Consider the following 11,969-nt stretch of genomic DNA (forward strand, 5'->3'; position numbering starts at 1 on the left):
TACAGTGTGGGTCTGGGTACTTCCTGTTTGTCTGTGTGTGAGTGGACACATGTCCCCTCAGTGTCTGTTCAGTATCTAACTCCAGGTTGTTCATACAGTGTGAGTCCGAATGATCAATATGCTCATAAATCAGTTACTGCCTCTCAGAGCTCAGACCTATGTGTGATGTTTAATGGAAACACTGCTTCACACGTGGACCTCTGACCTGACGCCGCCTCGCTGTGATGTTCACTGATGTTTCACTGATGTTTCACTGATGTCTGTGTTTTCTGTGTGTTTCAAACAGGAACATTCTTGTAATGATTAAGACTCTTTGAAGCTGTCCGGGCTTCATCCAGCCGTCCTCATCACTGTGAGCTGCTCTGCTTTACAGCCACACACCCAACAAACACACAACCAGCTGCAGACAAAGACTCGCTAACATTAACTCTGCTTACAGAGCCAGAATCCCTCCTTTCTCCAAAAGATCTGTTTGCCCCAGCAGATTCAGCCTCACACTCCACTGACTCCCAATGAAGGCCATTCACTGTGTGTGTGTGTGTCTGTGTCTGTGTGTGTGTCTGTGTGTTGAATGGCCTGGATCCTTCCTGGATGCTTCCCTGTGTTTTGTTTTTGTCGTGCTGGCAGTGGAGCGGCGGGGCAGCAGCTGGAGAAGCCCGGGGATGCTTCCTGCACTTTGGAGCAGCTTCCAGCAGAGACCAGTGCAGCAGGTCAGACATGTATATGTGGTTCTGAGGCTGAGCGAGGGGACACATGCAGGGACAGGCGCAGCTCACCAGGCTTTGGACTCACAGGGAGTTTTAAGATTTCTATACACCTGTGCTGTTTTAATCTTTCGCCGCAGACTCAGCAGCTTGACATGTCTCTCATCCTCACCGTGCTGGACAAGCTGGCGTACTTCCTGTCTCTCATAGCGTTCTGTGTCAGTGTGTCCCACAGCTGGCTGAAATGACTGGGTGTGTGTTCTGTGGATATATAACTGATGGTCCAGAGGTTTGAGAGTGGGTGGGGAATGGTGGACACCAGGAGCGAGTGCACCAGCTGGGCAGACAAAAGGTAGCTCTTAAGTCCGATCAGATCTTTGTGACCCAAATAAACAGCGAGTGCAGTGACTGAGCACGAAGCTGCGCCTGCTCTGATGATTTACACGTAAGTGAATACGTGAAGGAGGACAGAAGAGCCTACAGAGAGCAGCAGAGAAAGCTGCGCTGATCAGCTCAGAACGCCTGAGTGCAGGCAGACCTGCAGGGCGGCGTCCTGTGGTGGAGGGAGGAGCTCCTCTGTTAGCTCAAAGCGACACCTTTCAGTCCGCTGTCTGATTGTGTCCTCTGAACACTGGTCTGTGCAGGGTTAGAACCTGGGCCTGGCTGGTGCACCCTGCTGCTGTGTCAGGCTGGGCTCAGAGGGACTGATGTCTGAACTGTCTCTGCAGGTGTAGCTACAGACTGTGAGCCTCTGTCCAAACACGATGCTGCAGTGGGGAGTCCTGTGGTGCTGCGTGCTCGCACCGATGCTGCGTGTCTCAGCCAGTGAGGACTTCGACTGGACAAAGAACGACAGAACGTCCTTCTACTACGGAACCTTCCCGACAGGTAGGACTCACCTCCGGTACAACGGGGCGCATCATGACACTGAGAGGAGTCCTGTCAGCGTTTGTGCTCCTCTGCAGGTTTCTCCTGGGGCGCCGGCAGCTCGGCCTATCAGACTGAAGGAGCGTGGAACATCGACGGCAAAGGGATGAGCATTTGGGACGCATTCTCTCACAAAAAAGGGAAAATATTCCTAAACGACACGGGAGACTTCTCGTGTGAAGGCTACTACAAGTTCAAGGTGACAGCAGGGTTCAGACCGAAACCATCGTCATGGAAACCAGTGCCTGAAAGCGTGTGTGTTATTGTCTGCACCCTCCTGAGGTGGTGTGGAGAACATGTTGCTCCATCTTCCTACTGGAAGATTTGACATTCATTCACAGACCACAGGAGGGCGCACAGCGGCTTTAACATGTTTCAGTCATGTTTAAACTTCCGGCTGTGTCTGTTTATCGGCCGGCTCTGTGTGACGTTGTCTGTTAAGTTTAGAAGTTGTTAGCTTAGCTTAGCACAAAGCTGGAAGCAGTGACACAAAATGAACCTTTATGTTTTAGTGGAGACTAAACAAGACTTCTCCCTCTTGAAGGATGATGTATCCTTGATGAAGGACATGAAGCTGAATCATTATCGTTTCTCCATCTCCTGGCCGAGGATTCTGCCCAGCGGCCTGACGGGTACACACAGCGGCTCACTGCTCTTCTTTGAATATGAATGACTGTGAGCTCTGAGGTGAAATGACACTGACGTCCTGTCTGCAGGCGAACACATCAACGAGAAAGGAATCAAATACTACGACGACCTGATCAACATGCTGCTGGAAAATAAGATCACTCCCATCGTCACTCTGTACCACTGGGATCTGCCGCAGGTGAGCTCGGTGTTCTGGCTGCTGATTGGACAGCGCAGCACAGCGCGGGTATGATGGTGTCTTTTTCTGCAGGTCTTACAGGAGAAGTACGGCGGCTGGCAGAACATCACCATGGTCAACCACTTCAACGACTTCGCCAACCTGTGCTTCGAAAGGTTTGGGAACAGAGTGAAGAACTGGATCACCTTCAACAACCCGTGGGTAGGTGAGGATGAGGAGGAGCGCCGGCCGTCCGCCGGCAGCAGCTGTAACGCTGTGCCCTGTGCTTTCAGTCCATCGCTGTGGAGGGCTATGAGACGGGCGAGCACGCTCCGGGCCTGAGGCTGAGGGGGAGCGGCGCCTACAGAGCCGCTCACCACATCATCAAGGTGAGCCTGAGGGGTTTCTGTCCACACGTCACAGCTGCCAACACACACCTGCTCTCTGTCTCCACCACAGGCGCACGCCAAAGTCTGGCACACGTACGACATGCAGTGGAGGAGCAAGCAGAAAGGTGAGAGTCCACTGCAGGTCTCTGATCAAGACCCAGACCCAGACCCAGACCAAGACCCAGACCAAGACCCAGATGAAAAGACCAAGACCCAGACCAAGACCCAGACCAAGACCCAGACCAAGTCCCAGACCAAGACCCAGATGAAAAGACCAAGACCCAGACCAAGACCAAGACCCAGACCCAGACCAAGACCCAGATGAAAAGACCAAGACCAAGACCAAGACCAAGACCCAGACCCAGACCAAGACCCAGATGAAAAGACCAAGACCAAGACCCAGACCCAGACCAAGACCCAGACCAAGTCCCAGACCAAGACCCAGACCCAGACCAAGACCAAGACCCACCACTGACGTCTGTGTGTGTCTGTGTCTCTCTCTCTGTCTGTGTGTGTCTCTGTGTGTGTGTGTGTGTCTCTGTGTGTGTGTCTGTGTGTGTGTGTGTGTGTCTCTGTGTGTGTCTCTGTCTCTCTCTCTGTGTGTGTGTGTGTGTGTGTGTGTGTGCAGGTCTGGTGGGGATCTCCTTGACAGCGGACTGGGGTGAGCCTGTGGACATCTCCAACCAGAGGGACATTGAAGCTGCAGAGAGATACATCCAGTTCTACATGGGCTGGTTTGCTACGCCCCTCTTCAATGGAGACTACCCTCAGGTCATGAAAGATTACATCGGTACGTCCCCTCACAGCTGGAGAGTGGCCGGTGTTGGGGTGCACACAGATTAGGATTAATTAATTAAGTTGTAGTAGCAGCATTTTATACACACTGTGTACGTCCGTCCTCCTCGCTCCGGCTTGACCTGTCCTGACCTTCCTCCTTCAGGCAGGAAGAGCGGCCAGCAGGGCCTGGGAGCGTCGCGGCTGCCCGTCTTCTCTCCTCAGGAGAAGAGCTACATCAAAGGCACCTGTGACTTCCTGGGACTCGGACACTTCACCACCCGCTACGTCACCCAGAGGAATTACCCGTCAGGCCTCGGAGACAGCTACTTCACAGATCGGGACCTGGCTGAGCTGGTGGACCCGCAGTGGCCCGATCCGGGCTCCGAGTGGCTGTACTCCGTTCCCTGGGGCTTCAGACGTGTGCTGAACTTTGTCAAGGTATGAGTCACAGCGCTGTCCGGCTGAGGGGACGCCTGTGGGTGTGACTGACATGATTCCTCCCACAGACTCAGTATGGAAACCCCATGATCTACGTGACGGAGAACGGCGTGTCAGAGAAGATGCTCTGCACCGACCTCTGTGACGACTGGAGGATGCAGTACTTCAAAGACTACATCAACGAGATGCTCAAAGGTGGGACGCATGCTGCCGCTCGGACGGTGCTGGTGAAATGTCAGAGTTGATGACTTTGGTTCAATGTTCGCCCGCAGCACTAAAAGACGGCGTGAACGTGAAGGGCTACACCGCCTGGTCTCTGCTCGACAACTTCGAGTGGGATGAAGGATACTCGGAGCGCTTCGGCCTCTACTACGTCGACTTCAGGAGCAAAACCAAACCGCGCTACCCGAAGGCCTCCGTGCAGTACTACAAACGCATCATCAGCTCCAACGGCTTCCCCAACCAGAGAGAGGTAACGTCTGAGAACACGCCACTCACCCCGGAGGAGAAGAACCCGCTGCTGAACTCAGAGTGTGTGTGTGTGTGCTCCTCACAGGTGGAGAGCTGGAAGAGGAAAGCCCTGGAGACGTGCTCGTCCAGCAACCAGCTGCTGGCTGCAGGTACGAGTCCTCAGATTAAAGTGTGTGTGTGTAGGACTCTGATGTGTTTGATGTAACATCCCTGTGTCTGTGTTTCAGATCCTCTGATCGGCCACATGGAGATGGTGACAGAGATCGTGGTTCCCACCGTGTGCACACTCTGCATCCTGCTCAGCGCCGTCTTCCTCATGTTCCTGCTGCGTGGACGCCTCTGAGACACACACACACACACACACACACACACACAGACTGGCCCTGTCCAGAGCTTCCTGTTGGTCTCACTGTCCGGCCGCTCTGTTTGAAATGAACAGATTTTGTTTCAGGTTGTGTCCAGAAGGTCAGGAGCTGTCAGACCTTCATAGACTTCAGGCTTGATCACTTTATTATTATTATTAATATCATTTTTAACAAACAGGTCTTGTGTGGTTTTTGGCGTAGCTTCAAGTTTTCAGGCTGCTCGAGCTAACTGCAGAGAGGAGGCGGCTCCCTGTCCACGAGTTTGTAACCGGAGGAAAGAGTGATGAGCTACGGTGCTGCACTCTGTGGATCAATAAACTTTATCACAGACTTTGAAGGGTGTAACCTGCGTGTGGTTATTGTCTGATTCATCGGCTTATGTTGCTGAACACGGCTCAGAAAAACAAGTCCATTAAAGAAGATTCTAGACGACAGACGATCCTGACTACAAGATGAGTGAGCACGATTCTCACTGTTTAAACCTGCATTTAGGTAAAAGACTAAGAAGGGAAAATAAGGACAGACTGTACGATTTCTGTGAATAAAGGAAAGAGTTATCTGATCTTTAAGTTTTTACTTTTGTAAATAAAATACTTTATATGCTATTAATTGCCTCTACACATCTAAATTAAATTTCAATGAAGATATATATATATATATATATATAATTTACATTTAAATGAAGATATTTATTTACATATGAAAAATGTTTTGCTCCAATAGAAAAACACGTCTCGTCTGTGGGACTTTATTTTGAAAAGCGCGGAAGCTCCCGGAAGTGGAGGCTGCTAGCTTGCTGCTGCTTCGCTGGCCGGACTCGGAGCGCCGCCGCAGGTCTGACCGTAAAGTTCTGTTTTCTGTGCGCTGCTGCGTGTTTGGAGCTTTAGTCAGGCTGGTTCTGTTTCACTGGTTTTCTGATGCTGTCACATGTTAGCACACTTTAGCAAAGCTTCTCAGCAGCTGGCCGCTTAGCTTAGCAGAGGCTGTTCTCACGTACGGCGGGCTAACCTGTAGCTGCTAACCCGGATAATGTCACGTTCAGGGGGACGTTCATACAGAGACACTTGTGTCCTGCTGCTGTCCTCTGTGTGTGTGTGTGTGTGTGTGTTGGGTGAAACACATGGACAGACTGTAGGACAGAACTCTCTCTGTGTGTGTGTGTGTGTGTGTGTGTGTGTCGGCAGCACTGCGGTTGAGTTTACCGCCTTCTGTGAGTGACGCAGCTGACGTTTACAGGAAACAGAACTAACTCTTTCAAAGTAAAGTTCTCATTTTGCGTCTCATGTTTTAATACAATATATGTTTCTAACATTTTCAAAAATATTACAGCAACTGGATTAATAATCTCAGGATTAATAATCTTAATCTTTAATCAGTTTAGTAGTTGTGTATATTTATTTTTTAGTTCAATCTCTTTCTGTGTGTTACATCCTGTTTTTCGTCTTGGGATAAATAAAGCATGTCAGCTGCTCAGAGGCTCCCCTGGATGAATGAGAGCATCCACAGAAATATGATATGTTTCACAGAGTGTTGCCATCACACAGTTTGACCAGAAAACTGGTTAAATGTGAAACGTGATGCTGGAAAGTTAATTATTGTGTTTGCCGTCTCAGAGCCTGACAGCAGAGAGAACATTTGACTTGGAGAGTCGGCTTTTCCTCCACCAGCTTCACACCATGGTCGACCTGCAGGACGAGGACATGAATGATATTTCTGACTACAACAACTTGGAGGATGAAGCTTTCCCTCCTCTCCCTCCTCCCGGCTCTCCAGGCCTGGGAGGGCAGGAAGATGGAGACCTGTTTGCAAACGGTGAGCGGCGGGCTAGAGGGCAAAAATCAGACGTCCCTTGGATCAAGTAGGAGGAGCAGGAGGCCCCCCTTTCAGGAGTCTAACTGTTGTTGTTTGGTGCAGATGTGGAAGGAGAGCTGTCGAAGCTGGCCGATGTGCCTGCTGCTAAACGGAGCGGCGTGAAGAGGCCTCAGCCTAAGCTGGACTCTCAGAGGTGCGTCAGGTGTTGCAGCATGAACAGTGGATTATTTAACCACACCTTTCCTGCTGACTCACAACAGATGTGTTCACTGCAAAAACGTATTTAAGCTGCATTAGTCCTGCTGAGAACATTAGTCTGTCCCACACACTGCAGCTGTCTGTGGGGTAAACTCATAGAAACCAGAAACAGCAGCTTCTCTTTCTGCAGCTGGTGAACAGTGAACATGTCATAAACAAAGACAAAAAGCAGCTCAGTGTTTGTCTTCATTTGAAATCGGTTTAAATTCTCTCTCCTCTCTCTTCAGGCTGATTTCAGACAAAGGACTTCCACTTCTGCGCACTCTGTTCGACAGCGTCCGCTTCAAAGGCAAAGGACACGAGGTGAGACGTCTGTCTGTGCGCACGGCCGAGCCGAGCTGCCGTGATGCCTTCACTGTTGTCATGATCTCTGTGTGGGTGTGAGCAGGCGGAGGACCTGCGGCTGCTGATGCAGAGGATGGAGAACTGGGCCCACAGGCTGTACCCCAGACTGCAGTTCGAAGACTTCATCGACAAGGTGGAAAAACTCGGCAGCAAGAAGGAAGTGCAGGTGAGAGGGAGCTGCTGTGAGGCTCAGCGCTCGCCGTTTGTGCTCAGCGCTCGCCGTTTGTGCTCATTTTCCTTTGTTGTGTGCAGACGTGTCTGAAACGGATTCGACTGGACATGCCGCTGACGCACGAGGACTTTGCTGAGCGAGAAGGTAAGAGGCTGTCACAGTCTGAAGGTCTGAGGTGGATGCTTCAAACCGCCATCAACTCACCACAATGACTCCATTCAAACGGTTTGAGTAGGAAACTTCCTGACGGTCCTTGAATGCATCATGTTCAGAGGTCTGCATAGCAGTTTATTTTTGGAGGATTCTCAGACGTGGTTCAAAGATTTAGTTTAAACTCAGATTTTTACACGGTGCATTCAGGGACCATCAGGATCTTCAAAGTCTGACAGTCTGAATCTCGTTTTGAATCAGGTGATGAAGAGGCGCCGCCGGAGTTGCAGGTATTCGGGGATCCTGATCCGTTCAGCAGGGAGGGGTTCATCAATGACCCTCAGGGGCCCATCAGCTCCACCCCGGCCCCCGCTGCTCCACCCGCTCCCTCTCTGACAGAGGAGCAGCGCCAACGCATAGAGCTGAACAGACAGCGCGCCCTGGAGAGGAGGCTCGCCCGCCAGCAGCCGCCGCAGACCGGTGAGTTCAGTTAGAGTGTGTGTCTGACGGTGCTACACATCAGAACCAGCATCTTCATCCTCCTCCTCCTCCTCAGATCATCTGACTGTCGACACGTCGTCGTTGAAGAATGAATCCGCGCCCATGTCTTCGGCAAACAGCCTCAATGGTTCCAGTGGTCAGGATGAGAAGGTGGAGGATTTGGAGCCGGTCAGCAGCAGCACACAACAACAACGACACAACCAACAACAACAAACAGCAGCCATCCAGCTTCCAGACGGAGACTTTGAGCCTCCAGCTGAGTCCACTCGGACAGAGACAAGCCACGGTCCTGAGGAGGCCGATTAAGACTCACACAGTCGGTGGTAAGATGTTCTGAGGAGCGCCGCGTGTTGTTGGTCCACGTCTGTTCTTTTATATTCAAAACACCATTAAACAGTTTTCACATTTTCCGTCTTCTTTTTTTGGAACATGTAAATGTGAAACATCTTCATCAGTTAATCTTCACGTTTGACCAGCTGCTGGCTGATGATCGGGGACCTGACGCTGTTGTGAGTGGACGGCGTGTGGTTAGTGACCATAAATCAGAGCAGAGGAGGAAACGTCAGTCAAATGTCTTTTTATTTGTGAAGCGTTAAAATGTCAGATGTAACCAGAGAGTCAGCAGACGTCCTGCCCTGTTAGTGATGGATGCAGCAGCTGGATCCTTCACAGCCAACATATCCCAGGATGCATTGCACTTTCTATTACCAAAATATAATCTGCTGAGCCTCCACAGCTGGTGATGAGTCTAACACACGTCTGGTTATTTGTCCTACATCATTGAAACGGATCAGAAATCAATCTGCTGCCCGTCCTCACATCCTCTGGCTGTCTACGCCGTGGTTGCGCAGACCTGTGTGACCCGCTCTGTGTCCATCAGAGCCAGCTCTCTGACCTCCTCCAGCAGGGAGTACAGGTTGGGGGTCTTGCTCTGGCGGAACTCCCTCTCCTCTCTGGAGAGTTTGGGGAGCTGCTGCGCCGCCTTCTCCTGGGCCTCCTCGGCCAGGCGCACCACCTCCTGCACCAGCTGGTTGCGACCCTGAGGACGGGGCTGCTCGGGCTGGGCGCCGCGGTGCGGCTCGTTGCTGACGACCTCGAGGTTCAGGCTGTCGGCGTGGCAGCTTGTGGAGAGGACAGAAATACGAACCTGAGGAGACAGAATGTGGCACGAAGTTCAGAGTCAGGAATAATAAAGTACACCGAGCAGAGGTCTGAGGCGCTCTGACTCACAGTGATGTGGTCAAACAGCCTGAAGGTGGCGCTGCCGCTGCTGGAGGTGGTGGTGATGCGGTCGGAGAATCGGCGCACCGAGCCGCTCTGCCACTCGCAGCGGCCGTCTGGTCCCGGCGCCACCACCTGTCCGTCTTTGTTCCTCATGTAGACGGGGCCCTTCACGCCGTACCTGTGAGACAGCTGCGGTCAGCGGGACGCTCACAGACCCGACATGCTTTTCATGTGTGTCTGCTAGAGGACAAAAGACGGAGGAAAAAACAAAGAGTGTCTCACTGTGGGATGAAGACCAGCACGCCGTTGTCTCTGATGGAGTAGATGACGGCGTCGGCGGTGCAGCGCGGGTCGCTCTGAGCGTCCCTCTCTTTGAAGTAGAGACACTGAAACAGCGCTGTGGACAAACTCTGAGCCCGCTGAGCCGCCTGGGAAAAAACACACAGAGGTCAGAGCAGGTCGGTCAGTGTCATGTGGAGTCACATGACCGGCGCTGACCCGGTTCTTGCTGTTGATGTGATGAGCCATCTCCTCCACTTCTTTGTTACTGCCCGGCACTTTGCCAGGCCCCGTCCCCTTTTCCACCTCGATGGCGGCGGTGAGAAGGCGGTGGACCACCATGTCTGCGTACCGTCGGATGGGCGAGGTGAAGTGTGTGTAGCGGTCCAGAGCCAAACCTACGAGACAGAACAGGTATCAGACACGTCCTCTGAACGATCCAATTGGAGCGGAGGAACCATGGTACCGTAGTGGTAGTACTGGTCCTGTGGCTGAGCTCCGGTGGAGAAGTACACCGCCTGCGACATGGCCTGGGTCGCCATCATCCGGAGTATCCTGTTCACCAGGGGGTCCTGTGAGTCCACAGCCTGATCCAGAGAGTCGGCCAGAGCCTTGTTGGACCTGAAACACACCGGTCAGTCCTCTGTCAGATCAATAACGATCATGATCAGGAGCTCTGCAGCCCATCCGTCCCCCACCTGGTGTCGATGCTGAACCCCTGCGCCTTGGCGCTGTCCACCAGCTGGCCGAAGAGCTCCTGCCGCGGCGGCGGGTGGCGCCTCAGCAGCGCCTGGGCGGGGAACGTTTCCTGGATCTTGCGTGCCACCCAGTGGTTGGCGTAGATCATGCACTCCGCCACAGTCTCATGGACCTCCAGGGGCTGCCGGGGGACCAGCGCGGTGATGTTCCTGTCCTCGTCCAGCTGCGCTCGCACCTGTGGGGGGGGGGGGGGTCGAAGCCAATGAATGAAAACCACACCTACACAACATGAACACACCGCTGAGTCACCACCACCCGTACCTCCACCCCCTCCAGCTCCAGCGCTCCTCCCTGGTCCCGCTGCGCCCGCAGCTGTCTCGCCACATGCGTGAGCGTCTCCAGCGCCTGGACGAGCTGAGCTAGCTTGGCGTCCTTTTCCTTCGACCCGAGCCCGACCAGCTCCGGCACCACGGCCTGCTCGCCGCTGAGGAGCGCCTGAGCCAGCTCGTAGTGGAGCTGATAGGAGGAGCGGATGAGCGTGCGGCCGAACCACACCTTGTGGACGGCGAGTGTTTGTGCGTCGAGCTCCCACATGACGCTCATGGCGTACCTGAATGAGGGGGGGGCGGGGTTTAGTGTGTTTGTGAACATGTGCTGAGGTGTGACACGCTTCACTTCCACTGACCTGTCGACTCCGCCCAGCAGCGAGCACAGGTCTGCACTGAGAACAGCCGGCAGCATGTCGTACCTGCGGTCCGCCAGGTAGTACGTGGTCGCCCTGAGAGAGGACACGTGTCAGAGTGGACTCAGGTACAGATAAAAGTGCATCGAATTATAAAACTAGACGTTCTGATATCACAGTATCAGTATTTATTTGTAGAAAAGAGTGACACGTGTCCTCCTGTGGCCGCGCCGCATGCTCACCGCATCCGAGCCTCCAGGTCCGTGAGCGAGCCCTCGGCCACAAAGTGTGTGACGTCAGCGATGTGGACCCCCAGCTCCAGCAGCTTCCCGCCAGCGACGCGCCGCACCGACAGCGTGTCGTCCACGTCCTCGCAGCCGAGCGGGTCGATGCTGAACACCAGGTGACTCTCCCTCAGGTCCCGCCGTACCGCTGCCTCGGTGGGATCCACCGTCCACGGCTTCTCCGGAGAGTTGACGGGCATCTCTCTGAGCTGAGGACGGACACGGAGACCACACACAGCTGAGCGGTATGAGAAATGAACGAGCGCCCCGCATCATGTTCACTACAGAGGATCAGCAGGTCAGGATGTGACGGGGTTAATCAGGCCCTCACAGGCTGCTGGTTCCTCGCTGGGTCAGAGGTCAGTGTCCTTCAAATCAAAGCGACTACAAAGTGAAACCATGTCTGACCTGAGCTTCTGAGAACGGAGGCACGTGGATGCAGTTCTCGATGAGGATGGTCTGCACCTCGGTCTCCAGCTCTCCAGCCCGACCCAGAACCCGCACGCTGTGGCCGTTTGGGTAGAGCGACGTGCTCTCCCAGGAATCGATGCGCACCACCACTCTGTGGTCCTGTGGGGGGACAAGAGGAGTTCAGTCTGCAGTCTGGGATTTTTTAGCTCTACTGACGCCCTGTGAGTTTCAGACCTGCAGAGTGTCGGCCTGCTGAGTGCTGATGCGGATCTTGGG

At 53.4% G+C, this 11,969-nt stretch overlaps 3 protein-coding genes across 4 annotated transcripts in view; 2 read left to right on the forward strand and 1 right to left on the reverse strand.

The window, feature by feature from the left end:
- Positions 1-1,510: 1,510 nt before the first annotated feature.
- On the forward strand, positions 1,511-4,854 carry LOC114433349 (lactase-like protein). Its single transcript, XM_028401868.1, has 13 exons — positions 1,511-1,592; positions 1,670-1,830; positions 2,176-2,263; positions 2,348-2,457; positions 2,530-2,658; positions 2,730-2,825; positions 2,896-2,950; positions 3,454-3,615; positions 3,766-4,040; positions 4,109-4,235; positions 4,313-4,512; positions 4,597-4,660; positions 4,739-4,854. Exons 1-13 carry the CDS (start codon positions 1,511-1,513, stop codon positions 4,852-4,854), a joined length of 1,665 nt encoding a protein of 554 aa, XP_028257669.1.
- An 805-nt stretch (positions 4,855-5,659) lies between these two features.
- LOC114433685 (TIMELESS-interacting protein-like) lies at positions 5,660-8,521 on the forward strand. Of its 2 annotated transcripts, none has more exons than XM_028402332.1 (8): positions 5,660-5,710; positions 6,490-6,688; positions 6,791-6,881; positions 7,174-7,249; positions 7,335-7,457; positions 7,544-7,607; positions 7,875-8,093; positions 8,170-8,521. In XM_028402332.1, the coding sequence occupies exons 2-8, from the start codon at positions 6,553-6,555 to the stop codon at positions 8,418-8,420; spliced, it is 960 nt and encodes a 319-aa protein (XP_028258133.1). In that variant the 5' UTR covers positions 5,660-5,710; positions 6,490-6,552; the 3' UTR covers positions 8,421-8,521. The 2 variants fall into 2 exon arrangements, with proteins under 2 accessions (XP_028258133.1, XP_028258134.1); XM_028402333.1 differs by lacking the exon at positions 5,660-5,710 and adding an exon at positions 5,939-6,135.
- The window catches only part of LOC114433684 (DIS3-like exonuclease 1), a 6,774-nt gene continuing 3,300 nt past the window's right edge, over positions 8,496-11,969 (reverse strand). Inside the window, exons 8-18 of the mRNA XM_028402331.1 lie at positions 11,928-11,969; positions 11,691-11,852; positions 11,241-11,491; positions 11,002-11,094; positions 10,638-10,926; positions 10,316-10,551; positions 10,084-10,238; positions 9,837-10,015; positions 9,621-9,766; positions 9,345-9,516; positions 8,496-9,261 (exon numbers count right to left, since the gene is read on the reverse strand). The exon at positions 11,928-11,969 is cut by the window's right edge and continues 128 nt beyond it. Of these exons, the coding sequence (XP_028258132.1) occupies positions 8,947-9,261; positions 9,345-9,516; positions 9,621-9,766; positions 9,837-10,015; positions 10,084-10,238; positions 10,316-10,551; positions 10,638-10,926; positions 11,002-11,094; positions 11,241-11,491; positions 11,691-11,852; positions 11,928-11,969 (2,040 nt within the window). The 3' untranslated portion in view covers positions 8,496-8,946. The remainder of the gene's footprint in view (positions 9,262-9,344; positions 9,517-9,620; positions 9,767-9,836; positions 10,016-10,083; positions 10,239-10,315; positions 10,552-10,637; positions 10,927-11,001; positions 11,095-11,240; positions 11,492-11,690; positions 11,853-11,927) is intronic.

The sequence above is a fragment of the Parambassis ranga genome, chromosome 3 (assembly GCF_900634625.1).
Source record: "Parambassis ranga chromosome 3, fParRan2.1, whole genome shotgun sequence".
NCBI classification, from domain to species: Eukaryota; Metazoa; Chordata; class Actinopteri; family Ambassidae; genus Parambassis; species Parambassis ranga.